Source organism: Podarcis pityusensis (genome assembly GCF_964106645.2).
Source record: "Podarcis pityusensis genome assembly, chromosome: 13".
Lineage (NCBI taxonomy): Eukaryota > Metazoa > Chordata > Lepidosauria > Squamata > Lacertidae > Podarcis > Podarcis pityusensis.
In genome coordinates this window covers 52,155,468-52,170,922 of record NC_138038.1, presented here as the reverse complement: position 1 = coordinate 52,170,922, position 15,455 = coordinate 52,155,468, and the positions used below count along the sequence as shown (strand labels likewise).

General features: G+C 48.9%; 2 protein-coding genes across 3 annotated transcripts in view; both read right to left on the bottom strand.

Moving 5' to 3' along the window:
• The window catches only part of ELP5 (elongator acetyltransferase complex subunit 5), a 16,617-nt gene extending 14,676 nt beyond the window's left edge, over nt 1–1,941 (bottom strand). The window contains exons 1-3 of the mRNA XM_080980072.1: nt 1,851–1,941; nt 1,000–1,060; nt 25–105 (exon numbers count right to left, since the gene is read on the bottom strand). Of these exons, the coding sequence (XP_080836198.1) occupies nt 25–105; nt 1,000–1,060; nt 1,851–1,902 (194 nt within the window). The 5' untranslated portion in view covers nt 1,903–1,941. The remainder of the gene's footprint in view (nt 1–24; nt 106–999; nt 1,061–1,850) is intronic.
• Nucleotides 1,942–5,072: 3,131 nt separating this feature from the next.
• On the bottom strand, nt 5,073–14,307 carry LOC308462334 (zona pellucida sperm-binding protein 3-like). 2 transcript variants are annotated; one of them, XM_080979991.1, is made up of 5 exons: nt 13,920–14,307; nt 12,527–12,645; nt 9,861–9,973; nt 7,617–7,730; nt 5,073–5,238 (listed from the first exon to the last, which is right to left on the bottom strand). In XM_080979991.1, exons 1-5 carry the CDS (start codon nt 14,220–14,222, stop codon nt 5,126–5,128), a joined length of 762 nt encoding a protein of 253 aa, XP_080836117.1. In that variant the 5' UTR covers nt 14,223–14,307; the 3' UTR covers nt 5,073–5,125. The 2 variants fall into 2 exon arrangements, with proteins under 2 accessions (XP_080836117.1, XP_080836118.1); XM_080979992.1 differs by having other exon boundaries at nt 5,172–5,238; nt 7,642–7,730.
• Nucleotides 14,308–15,455: the final 1,148 nt, after the last annotated feature.

Below are 15,455 nucleotides of genomic sequence, written 5' to 3'. Positions count from 1 at the left end.
TCTCAGTGGCTTTCTCACACTCACCGGGAAGTGACTTCGGCGCTGAATCCAGCCTTGAATTCTTCTTCTGGGACCTCAAAGCTGAAAACGTAAACAGATTCACCCCTAAAGGAGGAACGGAGGTGAGAGCTGATTATGCTTTTAGGGGAGAGAGGAAGGGGTCCCTTCACAGTCCCAAAGCAGAAGAAAGCAAAGATTGAGGGCAAGAAGATTGAGCTCCAGAGGGAGAACATGAGCTGGTTCTAGACTTCTTTGGTGAACCACACCTGTCTGAAAGGATCAGGGTGACATATTGTGGTTATGGAGCATCAGGAGTGAGGGGGTTGGAAGTGCAAATCTCGTTCAGAAAGTACTCAAAAGTTAAAGTTTTATGTCACTAATAAGGCCATAAAGGTAAAGGGACCCCTGACCGTTAGATCCAGTCGTGGCCGACTCTGGGGTTGCGGAAACGCCGTCTACCTTCCCGCCGGAGCGGTACCTATTTATCTACTTGCACTTTGACATGCTTTCGAACTGCTAGGTGGGCAGGAGCAGGGACAGAGCAACGGAAGCTCACCCCGTCATTGCGGGGATTCGAACCGCTGACCTTCTGATCGTAAAGTCCTAGGCTCTGTGGTTTAACCCACAGCGCCACCCGCGTCCCTAATAGAATGCCTATTTCAGTTTGTGTACTGATTGGCAATACACCCACAATATAACAGGAAATATTATTATTACTCTAACTAAACGTTTACAGGCCACTATTCCACAAAGCTGCACTTGGCATTATACATGCAGAAAATTTGTGCGTGTAACACACAGTGACTTAGTACCCTCCCGCACCTCATATTTCTGGCCACTCATAAGATTCCTCCTCTCTCCTGTATATGATCTTTTGAGGATTTCCTCATGGATCTGCAGAGAGGATGGGTGCCGCCCGCCCACCCAAACCATCCCTGCCTTGTGGTGGTGGTGGCAGGTGGGCTAAGTGGCCAAAGTCTAAAGGTGGATTTCACCCACCTTCGGGCCGACGCTTCCACGAAACTCTTGAGGAGGGTGCGGCCCTCGCAGGCGACGCAGTCTGCAGGAGGAAAACCCAGGATGAACAGAGAACAGACTGACCACCAGAAGTCTTTCAATATTAATAATAATACAGTGGTACCTCGGGTTAAGTACTTAATTCGTTCCGGAGGTCTGTTCTTAACCTGAAACTGTTCTTAACTTGAAGCACCATTTTAGCTAATGGAGCCTCCTGCTGCTGCCGCGCCACCGGAGCCCAATTTCTGTTCTCGTCCTGAAGCAAAGTTCTTCACCCGAGGTAATATTTCTGGGTTAGCGGAGTCTGTAACCTGAAGCGCATGTAACCTGAGGTACCACTGTATATTATTTGTAACCCCACCCATCTCACTAGGTTGCCACAGCCACTCTGTGCAGCTTCCAGCATATATAAAAACAAAATAAAGGTTGCCTCATACACCACCTTCCCCCTTCACTCCCCTCCAGGAGTGCCCTCCTTCACCTGAATCCTCCCAGCCCACCCTTCCCCCTTAACCCCCTGCCCCACACACTGTGCACCTCTCCCTTAGATCCCTGCCCCACGTCCCCTCCACTTCCATAGGAGCTATGAAGAAAAGGGGGCAGGGGGGATCGCCAAGTCCCCCCACCCCTGGTTCCCTGCTCCACCCCCACAGCAGCTGCTAACAAAGTGGGGCAAGAGACCCCCCTCCCCTAAACCTCACAGAATTGCAGGGACCCCATGCGTCATCTAGTCCACCCCTCTGCAATGCTAAGGCCTCCCTGAAAGGTGGGTCCCTGCCCCGCCCCATTCCAGTGGGGGGTTCTCCTTCTCCCCCCCCCCCTCCCCACCTCACCTTGGATAAGGACGAGACCCTCGGCCCCTCCGGCCACCAGCTCCCCAAGCATCCCTCCCCTGCCTCCCCCGCCCCTCTGCGCGGGCGCCTTGTGTCCTCGCTCACGCCGCCCGGCGCGCTCCACTGACGTCACTGTACGGACAAGCTGGCCGCAGCGCTAGAGAGCCGCCCGCGAAGGCCCTTTGTACGGAAAGGGGCCGCATGGGCGCTGCCATGTTGAGGGAGGCCTTATGAAGCTGCCGGATTGAAGTGATTTGAGGGGAATAATTCCCCTGCAACACGGGAGGCCCTCCCCGGATTTAAAATAGCTACCGAGAATGCGGCTTGGAAACGGGAAGGGTCCTGTCTCTGTGTATGCAGATTATATATTTATCTTTTTGGACAGGCAGGGGTCGGGACGCCTTAGAAAGGTCCTCATTTGTCTGGCTGGCGGGGGCTGACGGGAGTTGTAGTCCAAAACAGCTGGAGGGCGCCAGGCTCGCCTGCAGGTATCCTCGTTTGCTGAACGAGAGATGCTGTGCCTATCGCAGCAGCAGCTGGACTTGAAAACGGCAAACCGCCTTGGCAGAAAGGCGGCAAAGTGAATGCAATGAATGAATGAACAATAAAGAAGCAGAACATGTACAAGTGCATGGCACTAGCCTGGGGAAGATTCAACCTGTTGAATTTCTGCCTGCCCTTTGGTGCTTACGTATTACACAGGCACTCTATAACACGCACCCGACCATAACACGCACGTAGTTTTTAGAGGAGGAAAATCCGTAGGCATGCCACCCGTAGGCATTCCCTCCATAACACGCACAGACATTTCCCCTTACTTTCTAGCAGGAAAAAAGTGAGTGTTATGGTGCAAAAAATACGGTATATTGTTCATCGGCGCCTCTGAAGACCTCCCTTTTGCAAGATGCGTTTTTAAGTGGCTCTTTTCGGCGCCTGTTCAATGCCTCCCTCTTCCAGCAAACCTTTTAAGTAGAGATATTTCTCAGGCTGCATCTGCTTTAGGATTGTTTCAACATAGCGAAGCATTTTTTAAATAATGTATGGAATTTTGTAGTGGTTGGGTTTTTTTGGGTGATGCTTTTATTACAAAACTGCTTTGAGATATTTTATCTTCTTCTTTGGCGACCCCTCGTAGCCGAGTAAGATTGTCTTCCATAAACACGGTTTTAACAATGAGTCCATAAGCGACCGTGGAGGCCAGTTCTGGATCCACACGTCCTTCCACAGTGGGGACATAGGTCTCCAGGCGGGAGTTGATCATGGTGAGGGTTTGCCAAGCGTGCCTTCCTCTTAGCACGTTTCTCCCTCACGTGCTGAGTTCGAGTGTCTTCAAAGCTCACAACACCTTTGGTAAAGGCTGTTCTCCAACTGGAGCGCTCGCAGGCCAGTGTTTCCCAGTTGTCGGTGTTTATACTACATTTTTAAAGATTTGCCTTGAGACAGTCTTTAAACCTCTTTTGTTGACCACCAGCATTGCACTTTCCATTTTTAAGTTCAGAATAGAGTAGTTGCTTTGGAAGACGATCATCAGGCATCCGCACAACATGACCAGTCCAACGAAGATGATGTTGAAGAATAATTGCTTCAACACTGGTGCTATTTTATATAGGAAGTGATTCATAAGTGGAATTAAGTGAGGCAAGTCTCCGATAGGCAGAGAACCAAGTCAGTGACCCTTCTGGGCGCAGGGGAAAGAGGGCTGTGGAATGGGTAGGAAATGGGTGATTGCTGTGATTATTCTTAAGTGGAAGAAAGATCACACACATATATTGGGGTGTGTGCAATTAAGTTCTACCTAGATTAGACCCACTAAAATCAATGGCCATGAGTCTACGCCCTCACATTGGCTACAACCCACAGATCATCTTAATCTCTGAGCAGCGAGATTTATCCAGGGATTCCAGTGTTTTCTGTTTCTGTGGTGTCTTTAGGATATATGGTTTTATTTACATATAATAATAATACTAATAATTTTTTATTTATACCCCGCCCTTCCCGGTTCAAAAATCCGGGCTCAATTCAATAAATATCATATAAAAAAAAAAAACAAAAATCCGGGCTCAGGGCGGCTAACAACAAATTTAAAACACTTAATTGATGCAACAAAAAACAGCATAAGATACAGTATAAAACATGAATAACAATAAATTCAGAATTTAAAAATCGATTTAGGGGGGAAATCCATCTAATAAACATTAGATGATCACCAGGGCTAGATGGCTAAATTACCGTAGTCCTATTTAGGCCAGCAAGGAGACCAGGGGAGAATTAGCTGTGGGATCCCAGAGCGGGTAATCTTCATAAAAAGGGGAGGGGGAGGGAAGGGGAGGGAAGGAAGGGGAATAAAAGATCAGGCTAAGTTCAAATTGAAAGCCAGGCGGAATAGTTCTGTCTTACAGGCCCTGCGGAAGGAGGTTAAATCCTGCAGGGCCCTGGTCTCCTGGGACAGAGCATTCCACCAGGTCGGAGCCACCACTGAGAAGGCCCTGGCCCTGGTGTTGCAGCTTTGAATCCATCACAGTGCAAGCATGTCTGTCTCCAACTTCCAGCCTTCCAGCTCATCTCATGGACATTCTCACACTGTTTTTCTCCTCCCTAGCAGCTAGATATTGAGTGGGGAAAGGGCCCACCCATTAGCCTGGAAGGGACCATCCCTGAGTGGGAACTGAAGTGTAGTTGGGCTCCCACAAGGCAAGACACAAGCGATAACAGCAAGAACCTTTATTGAACTACATAACTGGGAAACAGGGGCAAAGCAACTGCTTATATACATTTGTAAAAGCCTGGGCCACTCCCACTCCCGACATGATTGGCTGTCTAAACTTCCAAGCAGCGAATCACGACTCACAAGTTCAAGAGCCAATGGCAGAGGCCCAAATCCTGAAATGTTCTGTGATTGGACATCATGTATCGAATCAGAACACAGGAGCTCAGGATCCTCAGTCCGGACTCAAGCTCAGACAAACACAGACCCACTGAATACATAACAGGAACCATCACTTGACAAACTTCTGAGGTTCTGATGAGGACATTTAAATGGCCAGCTAAGGCCATTCTCTTGCTAAGATGCTTGTCTGACTAGGTTCAGCAGCAACAGAATCATCTGTTAAGAGTCGAACCCTCACTGGGTACAAGATCCCAAGAACTGGGAACTCAGGGCATCATCCAGACTGACCCCCCCCCCCAATACAATTGCACAGAGGGAAATCCACTTTCAACTTGTTTTATTAACACGTGCACACACAAAATTAATTACAACTCCGCACTAAGCAGCATCAGCCCCCGCATCTCTGGTACACGAACTGGGTTATCATGGCAAAAAGGACGAGAGCAAGCGAAGATGCGACGATAATCAGCGCCATTATCATCCCGGGATCCTTCATCATCACTGCAAGGAGGAACAGCAAAACTCCAGTGAAGATTATTTCCTCTTTTTTTAAAGGCCCTGATCACACTAATTTTTTCCCCAAATACGATATAGCAGGGTGCTAGCTAAGGGGGAAAGGTTTGGGCCCAGATAATCTGAAAGATCGTAGCTCCCTTTACAAACCTGCCCAGGTGCTAAAGATCATCAGGTGAGCACCTTCACTGGGTCCCATCAGCATCATGCTTATGGTAGGGTTACCAGACATCCCCGTTTCGCGGGAAGAGTCCCTGGATTTGCGAATAAGTCCCCGGACAAATTCCATCTCCGGATTTCATCTAATGTCCCCGGAAAGCGCAGCAGCTGCAGTCTCAGCAGCCCAGAGCAGTTGGGTCTTGCTGGCTTCAGGAGCTGCTGGGAAGTCCCCATCTGATGGTGGTGCAGGGGTTCTCAGACGCAGCTTCCGGGCTGCCTCCACCTTCCCTGAGCCCAGCAACTAAGCTGTGAAGGGAGGCTTCACGCTGCCTATCAGAGCAGCCTCCCAACTCCTACTTGCGTGCAAGCAGGAGGGAGCAGGGATCTCTCAGTTAGGCAACGGGAAGCCTCCCTTCCCAGCTGAGGGATCCCCGCCCCCTCCTGCTTGCACGCAAGTAGGAATGGGATTGGAGCTGCTCCGATGGGAAGGGAGGCATCGCGCTGCCCAAGCCTCGCTGCTGCTGCTGCCGCCGCTCTTGGCCCTCCTTCTCCGCCTTCCATGCCTGACCCACCGCGCACCACTTTCCCACAACCAACAACTCAGGGGCTGCCCATGGAGAAAGGAGATAGAAGCTTCGGAGGAAGGGGAAACATGGCGGTTGAGGTCAAGGCGGCCGTCGCCCCTCTGCCACCGCCATCACTGCAGAATCAACGTCCCGAACGTGTAGTAATTAATGAAAGTGTTCCCAGATTCATTGAAAAAAATCTGGTAACCTTCGCTTAGGGGTAAAACAAGAGCCTTCTCTGTGGCTGCTCCCAGATTGCGGAATTCCCTCCCAAAGAGAGCTTAGACTGGCTCCTTCCTTGTCCTTCCTCCAAAGATCTTCCTGTTCGGACAGGCCTTTGGAAACTAAGGAACAGATTATGGTGATGGGTGGGCCTATTTTGGAGCTGTGCGACAGAGCAACAGACCCTCCAAGTCTCCCTATTTTCCAGGGACATCCCTGATAGAGAGAAGCCACCCCAGTTTCTGATTTAATCCCAGAATGTCCCGCTTTTCCTTAAAGGTAAAGGGACCCCTGACCATTAGGTCCAGTCGTGGCCGACTCTGGGGTTGTGGCGCTCATCTCGCTTTACTGGCCGAGGGAGCCGGCGTACAGCTTCCGGGTCATGTGGCCAGCATGACTAAGCCGCTTCTGGCGAACCAGAGCAGCGCACGGAAATGCCGTTTACCTTCCTGCCGGAGCGGTACCTATTGATCTACTTGCACTTTGAGGTGCTTTTGAACTGCTAGGTTGGCAGGAGCAGGGACCGAGCAACGGGAGCTCACCCCATCACGGGGATTTGAACCGCCAACCTTCTGATCAACAAGTCCTAGGCTCTGTGGTTTAACCCACAGCGCCACCTGCGTCCCGCTTTTCCTTAGGGTGTCCCTATTTTCATTGGAGAAACGTTGGAGGGTATGGAGTTATCCGACCCCCCCAAGCTATCTGAAGGCAATCCTGTACAGTATAGGGAAAGTGTTTTTTTTAAAAAATGTTTAATGTTTTATTATATATGTTGGAAGCTGCCCAGAGTGGCTAGGGCAACCCAATCAGATGTGTGAGGTATAAATAGTAAAAAACATCATTATGGAATTGGACATTGCAATTTTCATCAGAGAAATGTTGGCGGGTATGGAGCAGGGTTCAGCAAACATTTTCAGCAGGCGGCCGGTCCACTGTCCCTCAGACCTTGTGGGGGGTCAGACTGTATTTTGAAAAAAAATATTGAACAAATTCCCGGATTTAGAAGGCGATTGGGCCGGATCCGGCCCCCAGGCCTTAGTTTGCCTACTCATGGTATTGAGACTACCTTAGAAGGCAGTAAGTTCTCTTTTCTTGGAGGTTTTAAAGCAGATATTGGATGGCCATCTGCCAGGGGTTCTTTAAGATTCCTGCATTGCAGGGGGTTTGATTGGATGACCTTTGGGGGTCCCCCTGCCGCTTCTACGATTCTACACTGTGCCGACAAAGCTCCCCCTTTCAGGTTGTTTGGGCAGCTCTGGGATCCTGCAACAGGGACCCTGCCGCAGAAATAGTTAACGGTCTTTGGCCACCTGAGTCCACTCCGCTGTTGGGAGTAACCAAGCAAGAGAGGGGCAGATTCTCAAAGGAGACCAAAGAGACAGAGGAATCAAGCTAGCGTAGCCCTGCTGGCTGTCTCACGTGCCGACTTGTGCTTCACAATCACCACTTTCTTCTCTGCATCTGGAACTGTGCCCTGGGTTGAAGCAAGGGTGGTGTCCTCGTTGGACTCCCTTTGAATTAAAGACGAGTTCTCTGTAAGTGAAGGTGAAGAATATAATAATAAAATAATATTAATAATAATAATAATAATAGTAATAGTAGTAGTGGTAGTAATAATAATGATGATGATGATAATAATAATAATAATAATAATAATAATAATAATAAATTATTTATACCCCGCCCATCTGGCTGAATTTCCCCAGCCACTCTGGGCGGCTCCCAATCAAGTGTTAAAAACAATACAGCAATAAATATTAAAAACTTCCCTAAACAGGGCTGCCTTCAGATGTCTTTTAAAGATAGGATAGCTGCTTATTTCCTTAACATCTGACGGGAGGGCATTCCACAGGGCAGGCGCCACCACCAAGAAGGCCCTCTGCCTGGTTCCCTGTAACCTCACTTCTCGCAGGGAGGGAACAGCCAGAAGGCCCTCAGAGCTGGACCTCAGTGTCCAGGCTGAATGATAGGGGTGGAGACGCTCCTCCAGGTCTACTGGGCCGTTGAGGCCGTTTAGGGCTTGAAAGGTCAGCACCAACACTTTGAATTGTCCTCGGAAACGTACTGAAGAAAAAGAAGACGACGACTTCTGTAACTTCCCAGATTTCTGTGATGCATTCTCTGATGTTCTGCACGTGGGGATATTCCCCTCGGGGGCGGTTCAAGTACAGAGGCTCACCCCAAATCCCCTAGTGGTCAGGCTTCAGTCAATAATGCAATACCAAACAGTTCAGAGAGTCTGCATTTCTATTAGGACAGATATAAACAGGCAAAACTACAACACGATTCAAAGTGTTGGTGCTGACCTTTAAGGCCCTAAACGGCTTCGGTCCGGTATACTTGAAGGAGCGTCTCCACCCCCATTGTCCAGCCCGGACACTGAGGCCCAGCTCCGAGGGCCTTCTGGCGGTTCCCTCCCTGCGAGAAGTGAGGTTGCAGGGAACCAGGCAGAGGGCCTTCTCGGTGGTGGCACCTGCCTTGTGGAGCACTCCTCCATCAGATGTCAAGGAAATAAACAACTATCTGACTTTTAGAAAACATCTGAAAGCAACCCTGTTTAGGGAAGTTTTTAATGTTTAATGCAGTACAGTGGTACCTCGGGTTAAGTACTTAATTCATTTTGGAGGTCCGTTCTTAACCTGAAACTGTTCTTAACCTGAAGCACCACTTTAGCTAATGGGGCCTCCTACTGCTGCCGCACTGCCGGAGCACGATTTCTGTTCTCATCCTGAAGCAAAGTTCGTAACCTGAAGCACTATTTCTGGGTTAGCGGCGTCTGTAACCTGAAGCGTATGTAACCCGAGATACCACTGTATTGTATTTTTAACATTTGGTTGGGAGCCGCCCAAAGATTTATATTATATTATATTATATTATATTATATTATATTATATTATATTATATTATTATAAATATAAATATAATTATAATTATAATTATAATTATAATTATAATTATAATTATAATTGTCTTAGCTCTTCATCCTTTGCCCAACCACTTTCTGCTACCCCATTGTTCCACCATCTCATCCAAAAACACTGTTCGGGAAAAACATTTACTCAACCCATTTTTTTTTTTTACTGTACATGTTTGAACCCTCCTTCTACCTTATCCGCACTTGTTTTCCACTTTAGCATTCAGCTGTTATGTTCCTCTTTAACCATTTGCCAGTTCTGTGGTCGGGTTGCATTACTGCCTATGAGCCACTGGTCTCAACGATAATTTAACAGAAATTCCACCTCACCCATTCACCAGTAACTCAAAAGGAGAATTCAATAAAAGACGATATATGACTCTTTCCATTGAACACATTATAACCATCAAGCTAAGGCTCCAGTGGTGGCCAAACTCTGCCCTCCTGATGTTTTTGGGACTACAATTCCCATCATCCCTGGTCCTGATAGCTAGGGATGATGGGAGTTGTAGTCCAAAAACAGCTGGAGGGCCACGTTTGGCCACCACTGAGCTAAGCCAAAAGACACATCCCACGTTTTAGGTCATCCTTCCCCCTCAAGATATTTTGAACTACAACTCCCATCATCTAGGACAATTGGCTAAGCTGACTAAGGATGATGGGAGTTGTAGTCCAAGACATCTGGAGGGCATCAGAGGGAGGCTGACCTAGATATACCCATGAATGTTTTTGGTTTCAGAGACACCTGCCTTGCTGCCAATAGACATTTCTTTTCTGTCGCCCAACAGCTGTTCTCAGATTCGCCAGCATCTCGGAGCCTTTTGCTTCACTGATATTCCTTGAGCCTGCTAAGGGCATTTGCCTGGGAAAGAGAAAACACCAGTCTGGGGGAAAAAACAATTTACATGAAATGGCAAGGGTGCCTTGTACCAAAGCTACATACCGTATTTTTTGCCCTATAGGATGCACCGGCCCATAGGACGCACCTAGATTGGGGGGGGAATAAAGGGGAAAAAATTATTTCCCCCCCCCCAGGCACGGGGCTGGGGCGGGGGAAGTCCGAGCTTCCCCCACCCCAGCCCCCAGAACAGGCAGCTCTCCGCAAGCCGTTGGAGGCCAGCGTGAAGTCGCGCCGGGCTCCCACAGCTTGCAGAGAGCTGCGCGAAGCCCGTTCTGGGAGCATGCCCGAGCTTCCCCCGTCCCCCTCCCCCAGAACGGGTCCCAGAGCGATCCTGAAGCTGCGCTCTGGGAGCTTGGCGGGCTTCCCCCGTCCCCAGCCCCCAGAACGGGTCCTAAAGTGATCCCGAAGCTGCGCGCAGCTTCGCTATCGCTCTGGGAGCTTGCAGGGCTGGGGGCGGGGGAAGCCTGCCGCCAGCCTCCAAACCAGGTTGGGGGACAGCGGAATGGCGCAGTTCCGCCTCCCTGCTGTCCCCCAAGCTTGTGGGGCTCTCCTGAAGCCTGGAGAGGAAAAAGTGTGTCCTATAGGGCGAAAAATACGGGTATTTAAAAGGTCCATTCAAATAATTCTGTGCCACCTCTTCCCACGGGCAGCACATCAGTTAACCTATGGAACTCGCTGCTACTGGCTCAGAAATACAGGTGTTGCTCAGGTTTGTCGTTGCCCACCCTGCCCACCAAGCCCAACCACACCTGCACCAGGTAAGTCACTAAAACTGCTCATCCCTCCCACCCCAAATCACGTACACCTGTCCTGCTCTCCAGTTCTCATAGCTTGGAGGGGTGAAAAAGGAAGTGTGGTAGGCTGGTTGCCTACTGAGATAATAAGTATTCCCATAAAGGTAAAGGGACCCCTGACCATGAGGTCCAGTCGTGACTGACTCTGGGGTTGCGGCGCTCATCTCACTTTATTGGCCGAGGGAGCCGGCGTACAGTTTCCGGGTCATGTGGCCAGCAGGACTAAGCCGCTTCTGGCCAACCAGAGCAGCGCACGGAAACGCCGTTTACCTTCCCGCCGGAGCGGTACCTACCCGTATTTTTCGCTCTATAAGACACACCAGACCACAAGACGCAACTAGTTTTTGGAGGAGGAAAACAAGAAAAAAAATATTCTGAATCTCAGAAGCCAGAACAGCAAGAGGGATCGCTGCGCAGTGAAAGCAGCAATCCCTCTTGCTGTTCTGGCTTCTGGGATAGCGGCGCAGCCTGCATTCGCTCCATAAGACGCACACACATTTCCCCTTACTTTTTAGGAGGGAAAAAGTGAGTCTTATAGAGCAAAAAATACGGTATTTATCTACTTGCACTTTGATGTGCTTCCAAACTGCTAGGTTGGCAGGAGCAGGGACCGAGCAACGGGAACTCACCCCGTCACGGGGATTCGAACCGCCGACCTTCTGATCAGCAAGTCCTAGGCTCTGTGGTTTAACCCACAGCGCCACCCGCACCCAGTATTCCCATAGCTTGCCTTAAATGGTGCGTTGTCCTTAAAAAAGCCTAAGATATACTACTGGGCTGCAATGCAAACTTGGTTCGGGATCTGCATTATCTGCCTTCTGGTCCCTCGTTCCTGGCCGTGGCTACAACATTATTCAAGCCAAGATAGAGGATATCTGTGGCCCTGCAAATCTTCTGGGACTCCAGCTGTCACCAGCCCTGAATTAAGCAGTGGCACTCTGCAGATGCCCAGAGACACTCTGCCCACAATCACACCATAAAGCACTAAGATGCCACCTTAAACAGTCGTGGCTTCCCCCAAAAAATTCTGGGTACTGTAGTTTGTTATGGATGGATCCTGAGACTGGTTAGGAACCCCCCATTGCTTTCCTTAAGAAAGAGGTTGCTGGTAGTACTCACTACAAAGTTGTTATAGTAAGAGCCAGATTTCAAACCAGTGCTTTTTTTGAAGGACAAAAGGTGCCTGTACCCTGGAGTAACCCCAGAAAAAAAAACCACAGGGAATCCTCCATATCCCCTCACAATTAATCAAATTCCCCAGGAAGAGGGACTGGTTGTTAAACCACTCCGAAAACTGTACGTCTCTGAGGGGAATAAGGATCTCCTAAAAAAACCCCACAACCTCAGCTCACGGAATTATTTTGGGGAAGCCATAGCTGTTTTTAGAAAACATCTGAAGGCAGCCCTGTTTAGGGAAGTTTTGAATGTTTGATGCTTTATTATATTTTAAATATTTTTTTTGAAGCCGCCCAGAGTGCCTGGGGAAATTATTATTATTATTTGATATTTTAGCAATTTAAATGTATATGGGGTAATGCCGATAATAAGCCTTTGTATTTGTGATTTCCTTATCTTCCAGAATGTAAGCTGCACCTACAAAGATAGGTTTTCCCAGCTCAAGTTAACCTGAGAGGTCATTCATCATAGGGAACCATCCCGGCGCTGTTCTCATGCCCAGTACCCTCTCTCCCCAAATACCTTACACAATTTTTTTGCAAACCTTGGACAATGACACTCAATGAGGACTGCAGACGGCAGGCTGGGCTCAGCTGTGGTGGGAGCAGGCCTTTCCACGTTGTAAAACAAAATATTTCTGTAGATCACAGTGCCTGGAGTCAGCTGTTGGGAGAATAAACAGAGAATCGCACTGCAGCATTGAACACTCGATTGAGAGCCGCCCAGAGTGGCTGGGAAAACTCAGCCAGATGGGCAGGGTATAAATAATAAATTATTATTATTATGAACATTTGCACACACACGATCCCAGGTGTCAGGGCGATGGACACAGCTCCAAGCCTTAATCCACATCTGCAATTTATTTTATTTATTGCATTCGCAGCCCACCATTTTCTCGGAGGGGCTAAAGGTGACACAAATGCTTCGATCCCTCCTCATTCAATCGCACAACCACCCTGTGAGGTAGGTTCGGCTGAGAAGCACCCGGTGAGCTTCACAGCCAAGTGGTGGGGGGATTTGAACTCTGGTCTCCCAGGTCCCTGCAACCACTGCACCACACTGCCTCTCGTTGGCAAGCGATGGAGAGCTCCCAGACGCACCAGGCTTGAGAAGTCCTCAGCCAGCCCAAAGGCAGGAAAGTCTAATAAACAAAAACCTGCCCTTATTCCCTTATGGGGGACAGAAGAGCCCTTATAAAGTCCTTTGTATGTTCTCCATCGGTCGGAGAAAATAACAGAGGCCAGCCAGAGAATATTGAGAAGCAAAGCAGCTCGTAAGCCTGATCTTTATTGATCTGTTGCAACAGGGTGCTCCCCTTACACGCAGGAAAGGAGGAGGACCCCGAACCAAGGTATGCCCGCCCTTATAGACATTTTAAATTGCCCACCCTGGAGTCCAAGACCACCCCTCCATACATCACAGAAGGGGTGCAACCCAAGACCACCCCCCACAAACATCATACCTTCATCACAGAAAAGGCGGTCTACAACAGAAATCTGAGTGCCTTGTTTTTTACCCTGTCTGCCAGGTTATCTGATAATGCCCCATCTGATTGCCTTTCCTGGTAGTCTGGCCATTCCTTTGAGATGGTGATTACCCAATTCCTGAGACAATGGGAAGGTTGCCTCACCCCCCTCCCTCCTTACAGAGAAAACATTTGGTCAGTTTGGGAGTCAAAATGGTTTCAGGGTGGTCTTCCTGTGCTGATCCAGACATGTGGTCCCCATATCTATGTATGCGCTTGGTTGGTACAATTATGAACAATATATATATATATATATATATATACACACACACACACACACACATTTCTATCTATCTATCTATCTATGACCTTAATTTTGTTATTTCAAGGAAAGCAAGGCTCTGTTCCCGACATTTCAACATCACCCAGAAGGAAGAATAGAGAAGACAGAGGAGGAGCCCCAACATCTCACCTGGACCTGGGATCCGCACGCTTGGAGGGCGACCGCAAAAACCACAGTTTCTTCTTCGAGGCTCGTATAAGGACAGTCTCCCAGGGTCAGGTCACTCGGTTTCACCAGCTCTTTGGCTCCTGGACTTTTCTCCACTGACACAATAACTTGGGACTGGTCACATTTTACCTTCACCCAGTAAGGCCCAGTTTGCTGAACCCACCAGGACTGGGTCGAAGGGAACCACTGTCCTGTATGAACTCGAAGTGGGGCTGGCATCGCCCCCACAGTTAAGCAAACTAACAGCCAGCCATAGCCCCCCATTCTTCACACCCTACAAGGCCTTCTGTAGCCCAAAAAGGGAAAAATACCCCTAGCAGCAGCTTTTTATAGCTTCACCTGCATCAGGTGATTATAGCTTCACCTGCATCAGGGAGGGAGGGGTTTTCCCCCTCCCTCCCTTCATTACCACACCTGTCTTGGACCAAAAGGTGATTGCTATGGGGAGTATTTTCCTCCCATTGTAGGAAATGGTTAGAGCTCCTCCAGTTTGCAAGGCTCATTTGACAACAAAAAAGAAACTGAGCCTTTATTGTCGTTTTCCCAGTTCTGTGGAACTCTCCGCCACTAGAGAGTCAGCAGGAGTCTTCTGTTTTCGACTTTTAAATGCCTGCCTTAAAACTTTGCTATTCCGGCAGGTTATGCAGGCAATTATCTTTCTGGGACAGTTATCTGGTTTCAATTTTCTACATAGTTTTTATTGTATGGTTTTATGTTAGTTGTTGCAAACTGCTTTTTTATAATAACAAAATAGCACTAATTCATTTAAATAAATGATAAAATAAAATAAAATAAGGCTACTACTCTTTTTTCCGGTGGGTGAAGATGGCGATAGGATGGATTTGTTGAAGATTGTAAAAAGTTCACCGCACCCCAACTTTGGGATATGCTTCAGCCTGTTGATTTCAGGGGTGCTAAGCACACATAACTTTGTGGACTGAACCCCATTAGACAGAGTGGAACCTGCTTCTAGGTAAGCATTCAGGCCGGGATTGCAGGGTAAGGCTGCAAACCTAACCGTGTCTACTCAGAAGTAAGTCCTGTTGGGGCTTACTCACAGGTAGGTGGGGTTTTGACTGCAGCCTTAAAAAGTGTAAAATATTAACACACACGCCCATCCCTCCCCACTATAGACTGGCAGCAGTTTCTTACATGTTTACCCAGAAAGTCTTACTGAGCTCTATGGGTGTTAATCTTAGGTATGTGGTGTGGCTTTGAAATATGCCGCTGAGGGACTTCTGGGGTGGCGCCATCGGCAATGGCGGACTCCCTCTGAACTGGAGGGACCAGCTCCGCATGAAACGGGTCTTTTCCGCTACGGCGAAGCGGGGACACTGCTAAAAATCACAGGCGGATGAAGCCTGTGACCGTGGGACTCGGCGGGCACCCTTAGCGCCCCCCCAACCCGCAAAGGAACCCACTAACGGGCTCCGAAGCGAAGAGGGGGAAGTGGCGCGGTGCTGTGAGTCAATTGCTTTTTCTGCGGAGCGAAGCCGC

Excerpts from the sequence above, each read along its gene's own strand:
- LOC308462334 (XM_080979991.1), bottom strand. The coding sequence starts at position 14,222 with ATGGGGGGCTATGGCTGGCTGTTAGTTTGCTTAACTGTGGGGGCGATG. Across the intron at positions 12,646-13,919 it reads CGTGCGGATCCCAGGTCCAG|CTGACTCCAGGCACTGTGAT; the intron begins GTGAGATGTTGG and ends TTCTCCCAACAG. Across the intron at positions 9,974-12,526 it reads ATTGAGTGTCATTGTCCAAG|GCAAATGCCCTTAGCAGGCT; the intron begins GTTTGCAAAAAA and ends TCTCTTTCCCAG.